Here is a 16,536-nt window from a genome sequence, read left to right on the forward strand (position 1 = left end):
ACTTCCTTTTCTCCAGAAGTAGCTTTTCTGGTCATAGGTCTAAGGAGGAAATATTACTATGGAAATAAAAAAGTCTAGTCTTTGGTACTTTTATTTCTGCCAATCTCAAGTTAGGAAGCACACCTCTTTTAATAAAATAACTTCTCAAAGGTCAACCTAGCTGATTATAGGAAATATTTGGTAATAGAGCTAAACTGGGGTTCATGTTTGGGAACGCATGTACACTCATGGTGGATTCATGTCAATGTATGGCAAAACCAATACAGTATTGTAAAGTAAAATAAAGTAAAAATAAAAATAAAAACCTAAACAAAAAGAGAACACACCAAAATGAAAAAATAAATAAATAAATAAAGTGAAATTGGGACTCAGAGTTGATTTCAATGGCCTAGAACTGATAATCTAAAACATACTGCTCTCCAAATGCTTTTTGTACTACCACAGTTTTTATTAAACTTGATAAAAGTCCCTCTACCATTAACGGGACTTGATGGCTTCTGAAACATCTGAAAACAAATCTCTTTCCATATCTTCCCATCTTCTGAGACTTATTTGAATGTTCTTTCTTTACAAAATCATTCTCACCACATTCAAAGGAAGTTACAGTATCATAATTATTTTTACTTAAATATCCCTTCCCTAATAGTTGCATCTTTCTTAAAATATAACTAGAATAAAGTCTGAAATAATTATAAAAATAAAGTATAAATTTCTATCTCATATATAAAAAACTTAAAATATTTTAAAAATATAGAAAAGAATTTGATAGAACAAATATGTGACTACCCACCATTCAGAATTTATGGTTGTTACATTTCATGGTATTTGCTACACAGCCTAAGAAATGTACCAACAAACATACGTTAATTAACACACCAAGGTTAGTAACATGAAATTTGAGCTTCAATGGTCTTAAGAATTAATTGGATTAGTCAAAGGTCAATTTATAAGCTCCAGTCTTGTATCTCAAAATAAATTTTGCCATTTTAGAGGTCAATAAATCATGTTTCCAACGAAACAGAGCTCTGTAGCAACCCACCTTCAGGGAAAATGCCAGTGGATACTAAACTTCCTGGGTTTCTATAAGCCTCTATGCTTAATGGCTATTGTTCTGAATGTTTTCTCCAGATAAAGCAATTTCTTGCCCGAAATCTTCCTCTTCTGATTGTCTTGATGTTTATCCATCCATATTTTCTGATTCCTCTAAGTCTGATCTTTCTCAAGCAGATGTTTTTGTTGAAAATGTAGTCCATAAATGTTTAAAGTTTGATTATTTCAATTGGGAGCTTTCTTTATTGTAAAAGAAAAAGCCTGAGTATACATGAGAATGTGCTTTCAGAAAAAAAAAAAAAAAAAAAAGCACCAAACATAGCAGATCATGAAGTCCTTTATAAGAACATACAAGATGCCTCCCAGATTTAATTAAAAATCTTGCCAAGTTAAACATCACCATGATTGATTGCAAAATATACGTGTGACATGAGGCATTTTAAACATGATTCCCACTTACACCAGGTGTCAGAAAGTTAATATAGGTTATCTCATTTTTAACATGTAAGGTTATAAAAATCTGAACAAAATTGTCTAAATTAAGGAATACATGATTCCACAAAAGAAAGAAAACACAGTGATGCTAAATTTAATTTCAAAGTATTACTTGACTTTGAACCTTTTGAAGGGAGAACAAGCAGATCTGAATTCATCATAATTTTCCTTTTCTTAGAAAACACTGATAAATTTTTATTATCTTATATTAGGTTCCAACACTTCAGCATGCCTTCCATGGTGTGCCAGACTTCTCTTGATCAATTTTTGAACCATTTAATATTAATAACACAAACTCTTCACGTCACTCACCTCCTATCCACTGTCCTCCCCACTGAACTAAGGAGACAGCACCTTGGTCTTCTTTGTCATTCCCACCTTCCCCTCCTACCCATTGTGGTAATTACACATTAGTTATATATTGTTAGTATACTAGCACTAGTTAGTATGTTATGGTAATTATTCATTAAATATACACTTCTCTGTTTATTTCTACAAATAAAAGTTCATTTATAAGTAGAAATGAACAAAATTGTAAAGATGAGCAAAAGATTCATAGATGTATAAAGCCATACAGAGATTCAAAATCTATCTTTTTAACCCTTCAATTTTGACTCAGTCTCTGATGAAGGTGAAAGAGGAGAGTGAAAAAGCTTGCTTAAAATTCAACATTCAAAAAACGAAGATAATGACATCCAGTCCTATCACTTCATGGCGAATAGATAAGCAAAGAGTGGAAACAGTGTCAGATTTCATTTTCTTGGGCTCCAAAATCAATGCGGATGGTGACTGCAGCCGCTAAATTAAAAGACACTTGCTTCTTGGAAGAAAAACTATGACAAACCTAGACCATGTATTAAAAAGCAGAGACAGCACTTTGCTGACAAAGGTCTGTATAGTCAAAGCCATGGTTTTTCTAGTAGTCATGTTTGGATCTGAGAGTTGGACTATAAAGAAGGCTGAGAGCCGAAGAATTGATTCTTTCAAATTGTGATGCCGGAGAAGACTAGCACCCTCTTGAACCCTCTTGAGGTTCTCTTGGAGAGCAAGGAGATCAAACCAGTCAATCATAAAGGAAATCAACCCTGAATATTCATTGGAAGGATTGATGCTGAAGCTGAGGCTCCAATACTTTGACCACCTGGTGTGAAGAGCCAACTCATGGAAAAAACCCTGATACTAGGAAAGATTGAGGGCAGGAGGAGAAGAGGGCAACAGAAGATGAGATGGTTGGTTGGCATCACTTACTCTATGGACCTGAGTTTGAACAAACTCTGGGAGATAGTGAAGGACAGGGAAGCCTGGCATGCTGTAGTTCATGGGGTTGCAGAGTCAGACACGACTTAGGGAATGAACAACTTCCTTTACACTAATGCTTCCTTGCCTGTCCCAGATGTACATGGTCTTCCCATTAACTGTTGATTTAGCAAGTCAGCATGTACTACTGCCTTGGAATATCTCTTAATGGCTTCAACTGCCAATTTAATATTTGACCTCAATATGCATAATGTAGAATGGAGAAAATAGAGACTAGAAAAAATTAAAAATTACTTATGAGAGACAACCTGGCATCAATACTGGCATTTCCTTCCAGTTGTGTTTTTCTAGGTATAATTGTATTTTATTTGCTTTACCATACATGTCATTATTATAAGTATTATTAGAATCATATAGTTATTTAATCTCTTCACACTTTCTATTCCTAGCTAGACAGACTGTGGGTGTTATTAAGGGAGATATTAACAATTGTAGTAATTTTCATATGAATTGTTTATGTGACTTCCGGTGGATGGTAGGGGTTCAATAAATATTTCTTTTGTTTACTTCTTATTCCTGTACTTTATAGCCATGGATTCCAGGAAGTGTTGTGCCTTTTGTAAAATATGCAATAGTGAGCAAAGGGTTGTGCTGGGCTGGGAGCTATGAGGGCTATTGCTCAGAGCCAGACATTTCTTGAAGCAAAATTTAAGGAGCTCTCGAATGGTAGTCCCAGGTTTGTTCTTCTTAGATCTGTGGTACTATTATCCCCATGACAATGCAGGTAAGAGATGAATCATTTGAGTCCCCAGAAGATGGTCCTAACTGGCAGATAAAAGCTGGAGCAAAGCAATGACATTTATTCTCAAAGCTGGAGACCTTGACCGATATTGCTTTTATAAAGCATGACTGATGTTGATACTTGAATCTACATGAAAGACACAGGTAATGTGAAAGGCTTTGACCACAGATCCACGAGCACATGGAAATGCTCATGGTCTTTCAGCTTCACATCATCCTAGGTTAATATTTATCTTTATATCGGATGATGGAAAAACACTGTTATTTTGAGTAATGTTCCCTGAGCTGCTTTGTATGTCATCAAAGTATTCATGTTGGCCTATAAATCCATTTTCACAAAACTCTCATGGAATTATTTAAACAGAGGAACCTTGAATGTTTTTCTGATAAAATGGCACTTTAAATATATGACATAGTTTTGCTTAGGCAGAGCCAGCTCATGGACCAAGCAAAATTCGATAACTCATTCTCTTGGGTGCCTCTCTTGCTATCACCTCCCAGCTCACACCATCTACCGGCAGGGAGCGAGTCAGCATCACTCGTCTAGGGTAAAAATAAACAATGGCCAAAAAAGCTCATAAATCCTGGGGAAGGATTTCCAGGCAATAAATGCCAAGAGGTAAATTGTGGCTCTGATGACATTCTTGAGGGGAAATTGGACTTTCTTTGAAAAAAAAAAAAAAAAACAAGCTGAGAAACTTATTTTCATCCTTATTCACTCTCTGAGCAAAACATATCTTCTGTTTTTAGGGGAACACTCTGCACAAGGAAAAACCAAGAACTGACAGCTTGATGAATCCTCTCCACACCTGGGCAATAAATATGTAAGTTTCCTAATTTCGTTCACTGAGATACTCATTAATATCTGTTTCGTTAGCCTGCTGCAGCTCAGATTATTTTTATACTCTTATAACCATGGCTCGTGTCAGTGAAACCATCATTTTCTATTTGTCTAAAAACAAACACGAAGCACACTTGCCAGAGAAATGAATGTCTTTGGGGCTGTAGAAGAGTTCTTCCAGTTGTCCTGCCTCCCTCAGGGACAGTGCAGTCCATTCTTTCTGCCTTTTGGTAGCGTTCCCTCGTAACTGCTGTTTGCCTCTAGCCGGGTCAGCATACGCACACCTCCAGTGGCAGTTAGACAGGGCTCTATTGCTGGGGAAGGATTGCAGGACCCCACATGACTGTGCTTACAAATTTGCGATTTATTATGAAAAAAAAAATTGACACATCAGCTGCCTAAAGATAAAGATGCACATCACAGCCAAAGGTTGGCTCAGGGCAAGGGGTCCAGAGATGCCAGATGGGAGACCCAAGTGTGCTTCCTCTGTAAGGACCACACCCAGGTGTGCTTTCTCTCTGGGACTAGGAACGATGGATGTGCACACAAAGCACCTCAAACAAGGTGATCCAAAGCACGCTCTCAGCTGGGAGTCCATATACCTGGGCATTCAGGAAGGCACATTCCTGCTGTATAACCGCAGGAGTGACAGAGCCTTCCGGGTGTCTCAGTGAGACCAGTGCAAAGTCTTCAATCTCATTACACTAATTGTTAATCAATGAATAATTGAAAGCTCTCAAACCTCTGGATATGAGCAACTGTCATTCTGTGTGATCCATGCTCTGACCAGGAGTCCATGCAATGCAGGTGTATGTCTTATTGCAGTGAAACAACTCAGGCCAATTTCAGGCCTGCTGGAGTCGACCTTTCCGGCTTAGCATAGGATGGTCTTTTGCCTTTCTACAATTGCATAAGAAAACTCTCTTCTGACTTTAGGTTTCACAAGAAACATTAAGTACATGCCCTCACAGTGTCTTGTAATTCTTAGAATCTGCAGAAAAATTTACTTTATGGTAACTAACGGTGAAAAAAACAAAAGGACAAATAGGTATATGCCCTGAATTGGCCTGACCACAATGGCAGTCACTCTGGGTAGTGTCCAGGGGAAGGGGGATATCACTGTTACGTCCGCTACCTGTGTCTACTTCCTAGCACAAGTACAATGCTTTTATGGATACTCAACCAGTGTTTATTGAGTAAATGATGCTTCTTTGGTTAGAAGCAGGAGAGATACACAAAGGAATATTATCCAGACATATGCATCAGGGTCAGAATTTCATCCTTCTCTAGTCAGCAAAAGGTAGGTTAGGATGAGAGAGGAAGCTCTTTCAGACGCAAGATTCGAGAAGCTGAGAAGTTAGAAACTCAGAGACACGTGTTCAAGCCCTCACTAGCGCGTGGAAAGCTTCCTTCCGTAACAGCCATGGTTCGTTTACAATCCTGTGCCTATTGAAAAACAATACCTTCCAGATTATTAACATGCTCAAATCTTGGTAACTAATTGTCCACTTTGGAGGAAGATGAAGTGTTCAGTTGGAAAGAAAACGACAGAAAAGTCTCTATATAGGAGGCAGCCTCAACACAGTCTCTGTACAGAAAATAAGGACGAATGCTGATCCAAACAAGCTCAACAAAATGAATTATCACCCAATTCATGTTCCTTTCCACTTTTGTACTTTAAAAATTATTGCTAAAAATATTCCTAGCCTCTAATCTCTTGTCTTTGGATTTGCAGAGGTAAATAATTTCTGTTGCCTTTCTGAGTAATTGTGGAATTACATAACAATGTTCTGAAGAGTAAAGATGAAAGTAATGGGAAGAGACATGCTTGACATTGGTCAATTCTATTCTCTGTTTGTCTTACCCCTTTTCATTTTATTTCTCTTGAATCATTGAACTTTAAATGTAGTAACCAGTAATTGCTTTCTAAGGTATCAACTATCAAATATCGGCTCAGAAATTCATGATAAATAGAATACACTTGTGGCTCAGAGCTAAAGAGTCTGCCTGCAGTGCAGGAGACACAGGAAGCATGGGTTTGATCCCTGGGTTGGGAAGATCCCCTGGAGAAGGGAATAACGATCCACTCCAGTATTCTTGCCTGCAGAATCCTGTGGACAGAGGAGCCTGGCAGGCTACAGTCTGTGTGTCACAGACACGCTTCAGTCGTGTCCAAGTCTTTGAGACCTCATGGACTGAAGCCCATTAGGCTCCCCTGCCCATGGGGTTCTCCAGGCAAGAACGCTGGAGTGGGTTGCCCCGCCCTCCTTCAGAGGATCTTCCCAACCCAGGGATCAAACACACGTCTCCTGAGGCTCTTGCATTGCAGGCAGATTCTTTACCACTGAGCCACCAGGGAAGCCTGGGCTACAGTCCATAGGGTCACAAATATATAGTCAGACAAAACTGAACCAGCTTAGCACACACATTTGACCTAGAAGTTGAAGAAAAAAGCTGAGAAGTCTTTGGATCTGTAGGTAACAGCACACACTTGTATGGAAACATTAACTCGTGTTAAAAATGTTCATCTCAGTATAAATTTCTAGATGTATTTAATGCCTGCTGCTTCATATAATGATCATCTACTTAGTGCAGAGTATTATATTTAATGGAATTCCAGAATACCTTTCATCTACGATCATCGCCCTCTCTGTGAAGTTTGTCTAGTGAGAGCATGAAAGTACACACAAGAAATAAGAAAATAATTAAGAGAAAAAGATTTAAAACTACATGGCATGATTGATACACTTCATCACTTCAGTCTAGTTCTAAAATCTGAGACCTTCATGTCAACAGAGAAAGGTCCGTAAGAGTTTCGAAAAATATTATCCTTTCATTGCATATTTATTGCTACATTTAGGAACCATAATTTTTCAGAATAAGAAAATGATTATTTTAGTTTAAACTTTCCCTGTATAATTTACTTTGCTCACAGATATTAGCTGATACCACCCTCAAAATGGCTCTTAGTGCAAAAACAACTTTTGTTAAGTTTCAAATTTTAGAAATATATTAGCTGTATGTATTTCTATACATATTTGTGCTCTTTTACCTCATGCGAAGAGTTGACTCATTGGAAAAGACTCTGATTCTGGGAGGGGTTGGGGCCAGGAGGAAATGGGGACGACAGAGGATGAGATGGCTGGATGGCATCACCAACTCGATGGGCTTGAGTTTCAGTGAACTCCAGGAGATGGTGATGGACAGGGAGGCCTGGCGTGATGCGATTCATGGGGTTGCAAAGAGTTGGACAGGACTGAGCGACTGAACTGACTGAACTGAACAGTGCAAATATGTTTTGTTAATCTTCTTCTCAGATTAATTTTCTCATGATTAATTAGGCGTGAGAAGGGTGACATAGCTAAAGGAATTGATTTGCTGTTATATAGAACTTCTACTTAGGTCAGAATTTCTATGCAAAAATGCAGAGCAGGAAAGCACATCTTTTTTCTTATTGATCCCAACAAATAGTCTGGAAAAAAAAAAACTGGTTAATAGTGAGTGTGACGGATCATTAGCTAATATTATTTATGAAAGTGAAAGTTGCTCAATTGTGTCCAACTCTTTGTGACCCCATGGACTGTACAGTCCATGGAATTCTCCAGGCCAGAATACTGGAGTGGGTAGTCTTTCCCTTCTCCAGGGGATCTTCCCAACCCAGAGATTGAACCCAGATCTCCCACATTGCAGACGGATTCTTTACCAACTGAGCCACAAGGGAAGCCCAAGAATACTGGAGTGGGTAGCCTATCCCTTCTCCAGTGGATCTTCCTGACCCAGATATTGCACCAGGGTCTCCTGCACTGCAGGCAGACTCTTTACCAACTGAGCTATAATGGTACCTCTACGTTGCTATTAGTTGCTCAGTCATGTCTGACTCTGCAGCTCCATGAACTATAGCCCACCAGGCTCCTCTGTCCATGGAATTCTCCAGGGAAGAACACTGGAGTGGGTAAGCCATTCCCTTCTCCAGGGGATCTTCCTGACCAGGGATCGAACCCGGGTCTCTGACACTGCAGGCAGATTCTTTACCATCTGAGCCACCAGGGAAGGCCATATCTACATGGGGGAAATGTATAAAGAACTTAATGTAAAAGAAAGACAGTAGAAGAAAATGTAGTTAGGTTTTATTATGTGTCTGATTAAGAATTTTCAAACCAGGAAACAATATAAGAAAATTCAATTTCCAAGACAGAAATTTCTACTACATCATGACTTAAAATTTTCAAACATAAAAAATTGTCATAAAGAAAACTATAAATTGGAAAACATTTGCCATAAATACGGGACCAATTAATTAGTATTCTAAATACCCAAAGACATTTACACAAATTGGAAAATTTTTTAATGAGCCAAGGCCATGAACAGGCAATTCATAGAGGAGAAAATAGAAATGGCAATATAAAATTATAACCTTCAATTTAATTGAGCTTTCTTTTTCCAGTATTTAAAAAGCATACTGGTGAAACAGATAATTTCACATGCTGCATTTGACAGCATAAATTGGATTAATTGGATTAATCTTTTTGAAGAGCAGTTTGGTAATATTAGGTAAGAGACTAAAAATTTCACATTTGTCACCTAGTAACTTCACTTTAGGACATTTTCATAAGGAACTTATTGAAATATTATTAAAACTTAGTATACAGAGAATAGTAGCAAACGTTTAGAAACAGTATGTTTAATGGTATGGAAATTTCAAATAAATTATTTTTCATCCTATTGATGACATTACACAGCTAACAAAAAGAAATAACTCTCAAGATAATTTTTTAATTGCACGTAAACAGGTCTTTCCAACTGTGGCATTGGAGGACCCTTGAGAGTCCCTTTCGACTGCAAGGAGATCCAACCAGTCCATCTTAAAGGAAATCAGGCCTTAATATTCATTGGAAGGACTGATGCTGAAGTTGAAACTCCTTTGGCCTCTTGATTCGAAGAACTGACTCATTTGAAAAGACCCTGATGCTGGGAAAGATTGAAGGAGGGAGGAGAAGGGGACAACAGACGATGAGATACTTGGATGACATCACTGACTCGATGGACATGAGTTTGAGTAGACTCCTGGAGTTGGTGATGGACAGGGAGGCCTGGTGTGCTGCAGTCCATGGGGTTGCAAAGGGTCAGACACGACTGAGTGACTGAACTGAGCTGAACTGAAACAAACTGAAACATGTCCAAGTTATAAGGCTGCCTGCCAATGCAAGAGACACAGGTTCAATCTCTGGGTTGGAAAGATCCCCTGGAGAAGGAAATGGCAAGTCACTCTGGCATTCTTGTCTGGGAAACCCCATAGGCAGAGGAGCCTGGCAGGGCTATAGTCCATGAGGTCATAAAGAGTCGGACACTACTGAGTGACTAAACAGCAACAGCGTCCAAGATAAATCTTAAATGAGAGGGAAAACGATTTCAGAATTGAACAGAAGTCCTCTTAATTGTTCTGAGCCCAATCCAATGCTGTAGAAGGCAGGGGACTGGCTGCCACCTGGTCACGCCCTCGCCAGTAGCTCCCCTGTCCATTCTGCTATGACTCACCTGCCCATTTAAGATATGAGGGGAATTTCAGATCAATAAAGAACCAAGAATAAGCAAGACCAGTAACTTGTATGAAAGTCTCTTCCCCAGGATCCTCAACAAAATGGAATATTGCCCATTTCTACTTTTCTCCAAGATATAATTCACTGTTACTTCTGTAATTTTCTAAATGATACTCTTGATAATCTAAAAGCATCTTCTTGAACTTCCAGAAGAGCTTAATACGTTTTTCAATTATTTTTCTTACATTTAAAATGAATGATGAGGGCTAAAAAGAAAACATCACAAGTAAAAAGAGATTTATTTTCCAATACTAGTCTATAGCCCTGAATGAATTTCTTCATAATGCTTTACACTGTGTTCAACATCTATAAAACCAGGACAGAATGGTCTTTTCTCTTAAAACCATTTTGTTCCTTTGTTTATAAAGTATTGTCAATATGGTTAAAGAATCTAACATGATACTTTATTATTAAAGCAATCATTAATTTTTTAGAGAATCACAAATGTATAATATTTAGGGTTGTGAAAGATTCCATGACCATAAAGTTTTGTATTATCATTGAAGCTGGAAAACTGAACTTTAGAGGGATTATAATGTTGGAAAGAAAGTTTATGCTGTTATTGTATAAACATTCAAACTGGAACATCAACTAATGGATAAAATCATTAATGAAGCAAGCAAAATCCGTTTCTTGAGAAAGACTGTCAATGTGGAATACACTCTGGTGAAAACTCCAGTTTGTTCCTATTGTTGATTTCTGATCTTTAAGGAGAAAAAATTAGCAGTAACATATTAATCCTGACCATTATCTTACTCAAACAAATCAAAATGTTTACCTAGCTGATCCATGTTGCAAACACTTAGCTTCACTTGGAAGCTCACCTACAGAGGATTATGGTTCAGTTGAAGAAAAAAGTGACAGAAATCTTACTCTGCTAAGTAGTAGACCAGATATTAAGAGGAACATGACATGGTTGCCATCCTGAAGAAGCTTAGACTCATGGCAAGATATACAAATAAGGTCATTTTAGCAGAATATGGTAAATAAGATAGATGGTAAAGAATCTGACCTCAGTGTGGGAGACCAGGGTTCAATCCTTGGATCGGGAAGATACCCCAGAGAAGGGAATGGAAACCTACTCCAGTATTCTTGCCTGGAGAATCCCATGGACAGAGGAGCCTGGTAGGCTACAGCCCATAGGGTCGCAAAGAGTCAGATAAAGATAGCCATAGTACCTTGAAGTTTAATGATAAATTTCTTAGAGAATTTAGTATTTAAGTTGAGACTTACAGGATAAGAAAAAAAGTGACCTAGGTTTTTCTAGGCACAGGGAACAGCATGTATAAATGCAAAGAATTATGAAACTGCATGGGGTATGGAAAATTTTATAGAAAACTGTTTACCCTAGAGCTGTTGCAGGGTCAGTGAACTGTTGATTCTGTTCCACAATGAGATTAAGTACAGCCTCTGAGTGTAAGCATTTAAAATTGTTATGGAAATCTGATATTGCTTCAACATTTTACTCGTGATTTTATTTTAAAAAATACCAGTTTGCAACTGATTAGAGATGTTTAAAAAAGCCAACCTGGTCCATAGATAATGTCGGAAGCACAGTTCTAGAAGACAGAGCTCAGTGCCAGCAGGGCTGATAAGTGAGGGTGAAGCAGTTGAGGGTACCAGATCACATAAGAGGGGTTTGGCTAAGCTACAGTGTACAGGACTCCACATGGAGAGAATGAAATGTTTTCTTTTCCTAAGCAGAATAAAATCAGATTCTTTCCTTTTTATTAATGCCATCAAGAAGCCATTTATTCATTTTGGGAGACTCTCTGACCTTGAATGTAGAACACACCCAGGAAATTAGGCCAAAACCTGAGAGTGGGGACTGTTTCTCACTTATCCCAATAATCACTGTACTTCTTCTAGAACTACACCATGCTTTTGCCTGGGCTGGACTATCTGTCAGCTACAGGTGCTCTGGGAGGACATTAGAAAGGCCCTGCTTTACAGTCACTTCTGCAGACTAAGGTTTGACATGGACCCTCTGTCCACTCTTGGCTCTTTAAAGCATCCCCCAAACCATGGCAACTAGTGTCCAGCTTCCTCCCAGGCAAGGCAGCAGTGCACTGGTTCTTACCAAAGGCCCTGCCTCCATCAACCATGCCACGAGGGCGTGAAATGCAGGTCTCCACCGTGGTCCCCCTGCCCACCCCAGCCCCACCTTGTCATTCTCCTTCCAGATTCCAGCAAACCACCGGCACTGCCACCAGCAGCATGAAAGGGCACCTAAGCCTTTCCATGTCGGGGTGGGGAGGGATGTGTGCCCCTTTCCCAATTAAAGCACAGAAACTTCCGGCTTTTGCTCCTTTTCAGACCAACACAGACAGTTGTTTCTGTAGTGCAAATGAGAAAACCCAAAGTAATAAACTAAAGCCTTCCTGTGAAGGAGAGGTGGAGAGTGCCTCTTCGTTCTTCTCCCTGATAAGTACACAGCAGCAAAGCATGAAAGCTGTCAATAAATTTCATAACGACTCACATTTTTACCCCAAGCAACAGACCTTGAATGATGTCCTGTTAGTGATAGGGTACAGTGAAATGTTTTAATCAGAAGACAAATATGGTAAGACTTGTGCTTGAAACACGTCACTGAACATTTAATGTGGAAGATTAATTCAAGAGTGATGAAACTGGAAGCAGAGAAGTCAGAGGGCTATTGAAGTTCTGGCTAAGCCAAGTCTGTAGCTGGAATGGAGATGGAGCAGCAGTATGTAATAGAGAAGTGTCTGGAAAATAAAATTCTCCAGAGGTGGTGATTGTGTAAATGCAGGCATTGTGGGTGAGGACTATTAGGGGTATAGATTATGGCCACGCTTGTAGCATGATTGTCTGCATGGATAGTGGAGGTAAGAGAAAAGGTTGGAATGACTGAGCAAGAGGGAGTGGGTTTGGGAGGCACTCTAGTGGGTTTCCTTTCAGAATTGTTGAGGCTGAAGTGCGTATGGGACATTCCAGTGACTCTATGTGTGTGTGTGTTAGTTGCTCAGTCGTGTCTGACTCTTTGCAACCCCATGGACTATAGCCCACCAGGCTCCTCTGTCCATGGAATTCTCCAGGCAAGAATACTGGCGTGTGTTGTCATTCCCTTCTCCAGGGGGCCTTCCTCACCCCAGAGTCGAACCCAGGTCTCCCACATTGCAGGCAGATTGCTTATTGTCTGAGCCACCAGGGAAGTCCCTTCAGTGACTCTACTGGGTGGAAGAATTCAGCTGGTCTCTGACATTTCTTACCAAGTGATGGTCTCCCTTCAGCATCTCTACTTCTTCCCTTTCTTGTAATCTGAACTTTTTTGTTTTCCCCCAACAGGCTTACTCTTCAGCTTCAATGCTCCATGGGGAGAAAGCCCTGTGGAATCAATCCTGACTTCCAATCCTGCTTGCCAGTCACCTGTCCCAGTGAAGTGATGTCCAGATGACATGCAGTAGTAATCTAACAGAATCAGAAAGAATCATGCTGCTCCCCTGTCCTTTAGGATGTGAAGAAGCACATTACTGCATTTCATAGGAATACCATATTCCTAGGAGAGTGGATTTTAGGAGGGGCATCTGTGAGCAGTTAACCTGACAGACTAGCACGTGGTTTCACTGATGAACTCTGTCCCTTGAGTTTAAAGTTTTCAGAACCAACAGTTTTCATCCACGGAGACTTTTCTACTTTTTCATTGGTCTTATATTACCTAACGTTTATATTTATTGTTTTCCACTATGTTAACACAGGGAAAATTTGCAAGTGTATTATTAAATATTGGGTCAAAATCCTGCCTTGCCACTTTGTACATAAATATATTTTATTCGTACTTTCACGTGTTGCTGTTAACAAATAATTACTGTACTCACCACACTAAAAATATCATAATGTGACTGTGAAAATGGCAATAGTAATTATGAGTATTTGGGGATTGATTATTAGAGTATGAGAGCTCACTAATGAAAGGCATCTAAGAAGTGAGAAAGGGACAAAGGATTAATACACTAGACCCTGTCCACAGGAAGTCAATTTACCATCTCTTTGGTATTTCTCTTTGTAATTCATAGCATGTGACAAGGATGTAAGGGTGTTTATGACTCTGTGTACTGCATTCATTAAGATAACAAGACTGAGACTTTTCATACTTCATTTGATTGATACTCTCTCTGTGCATATTTTATCTCTTTTAGAAATATAATGATGTGTTCTAGCAGTCATTATTAAATCTCCAGTTTTTACCAACATTTCATAAATACATAATTATGATATTATTTTTCAGAGTATCACTTTCCTAAAAATACCATATGATTATAGCTACCACTCCATTGGTGTATATTCTTCAGTTGAAAGTTGAAAGCTGACTGATTAACCTTGACCACTCCTTAGACACAAGGGATTGAAACATTGTGTTGGTGGAAGTCCTTTGGAAAGCTGTGGAATGCACAGGTTGACAGTGGTAGCTCTTTAACTTCTATGATTACATAAGCTGATTTCCCAACAGCTCAGCAGGTAAAGAAGCCACCTGCTAATGCAGGAGACGCAGATTTGATCCCTGGGTTGGGAGGATCCCCTGCAGGAGAACATGACAACTCACTCAATATTCTTGCCTGAAAATCCCATGGACAGAGGAGCTTTGTGGGCTACAGTCCATAGGGTCACAAAGAGTCAGACACGACTGAAGCAACTGAGTACCCAACACAAGCTTATTTCAGTGTTAAATTATCTTAGTGATATGAGGACAATGTAGTGGAGACAGAAGAGCCTATTTAAACCTACCTTTTACGACTGATTTTTTTGCAGTGTGTTTTAAAATGGTCAGCATTAAGGATTATGTAAATGATCATTTTGGTTTCGCCTCTCAATGTCTGGGCAGCTTCTAATCAAGGACATCAGAAAGCATACTTGTATTTCTGACTGGTGTCTCTTTATGTTTCTTTGAGAAGAAAAATGAAGTAATAAAAGGAAAAGAAAAGCAGTAGAGTATGCATGTGTGCTAAGTCACTTCAGTCGTGTCTGACTCTGTGCAACTCTATGGACTGTAGCCAGCCAGGCGCCTCTGTCCATGGGATTCTCCAGGCAAGAATACTATAGTGGGTTGCCATGCCCTCCTCCAAAGGATCTTCTTGACCCAGGGATCAAACCCATGTTTCTTATGTCTCCTGCACTGGCAGGTGGGTTCTTTACCACTAGCACCACCTGGGAAGCCCAATGGAGTATAGAAAAAGGCAAAGATCTCCAACACATACTCTTTCCCTTGAGGGGTGCTTTGCCCATGCTCAACTCTAATCTAGAAGTCTTCAAATGGGTGCAACAATGGCTAGAGCACACCAAGCGTGGAGCATTTGTCTTTAAAAGGAAAATATTCCAACACCCCTAGAATGCTTTACAGAGCTCCTCAGCAAACAGGTACAAATTCTTCTGCAATTTAAATTACTACAAGTGATATGTTATTATGGCTTTTATAAAAACCATTTTCTTGACCTTTAATAAAGATTGTTGGAAGAAAGTTTATAAGGATCAGGAAAAGGGAAAGCTTTTTAATCATAATGAAAGGATGAAATTTATTCTAGTTCAAGAATTATACATAAAGAGCATGCTTTATGCTTACAACTATAGCATTAAATCTTTAAAAAGTCAAAGTGATAAGAGGATTGAGGAATTTGCAGAGATATTCAGGACATTTTGTAATGTCAATCTCAGAGGTAATGTCTGGATTTTTATAAGTCAACTTGAACTTCTGTTGAAATAGGATATTTGGTTTTCAAGCCAAAATTATCTTTAGCCATATGTTTTTTAATTTTATGATTTAGATCAAAGGCAAACCTTTCTATGCATTTGTTCTGCATGACAATATGAGTATAACTTAAGACTGTCAGTAGTCAAAACAGAAACAAGAGCTAATTAGCTAGCACTGCTGTCATCTGAGAGTACGCGTATGTTGTCGGCTGACACACTGGTTGTGATCAGCCAGCAGAGAAAGACTTCCAAATTCCCCCTGACTGAGCTGAAATATCCCCTTGCAATCTGATAGATCTTGAGGATCACCTTTGGACAATGATAAATTGCATGCTAGCTTTTCCTAGTTTTTCTCTACAAAGCCCTTCTTGTGATCATTCAAGATTTTATGGGTTTTAAAAAGAAAAGTGTATAAGTCTTTTAAAACTTGTGCTTTGAGTGACAGTCTAAGAACTATGGATTTGTTCATTATTACCTAGAATTAAAGATATCCATCATTGGGATTAATTAACTAGTAGGGACCCTGAACTGAGACTATATCACGCATTACCTACAAATCTTCCAGTCAAAATTTCCCCACAAAAACAAACAAGACTTCTCATGTACCTTTGAATGAGTTTACTTTGACTTTTCTTCAAGGGGATTTATCCTATGGGCTTGAATACACATTTTTCCTGTTCTGGATACTTTTTAAAGGAAAAACAGTTTTGATAAATCATGGGAAAACATCTATCTGGTTCATCAATATTACATTGCTAAACTTGAATTCAGAAGTCTACCCAAGTATCATTG

General features: G+C 39.0%; 1 protein-coding gene across 2 annotated transcripts in view; it reads left to right on the forward strand.

Annotated features, from left to right (window-relative positions):
* EMCN (endomucin) overlaps positions 1-13,796 on the forward strand; it is a 130,674-nt gene extending 116,878 nt beyond the window's left edge. For both annotated transcript variants that reach the window (XM_069593624.1, XM_069593625.1), the window contains 2 exons: positions 4,354-4,427; positions 13,348-13,796. In XM_069593624.1, the coding sequence (XP_069449725.1) occupies positions 4,354-4,388 (35 nt within the window). In that variant the 3' untranslated portion in view covers positions 4,389-4,427; positions 13,348-13,796. The remainder of the gene's footprint in view (positions 1-4,353; positions 4,428-13,347) is intronic.
* The last annotated feature ends 2,740 nt before the right edge of the window (positions 13,797-16,536 follow it).

This window comes from Ovis canadensis, chromosome 6 (genome assembly GCF_042477335.2).
Source record: "Ovis canadensis isolate MfBH-ARS-UI-01 breed Bighorn chromosome 6, ARS-UI_OviCan_v2, whole genome shotgun sequence".
Lineage (NCBI taxonomy): Eukaryota > Metazoa > Chordata > Mammalia > Artiodactyla > Bovidae > Ovis > Ovis canadensis.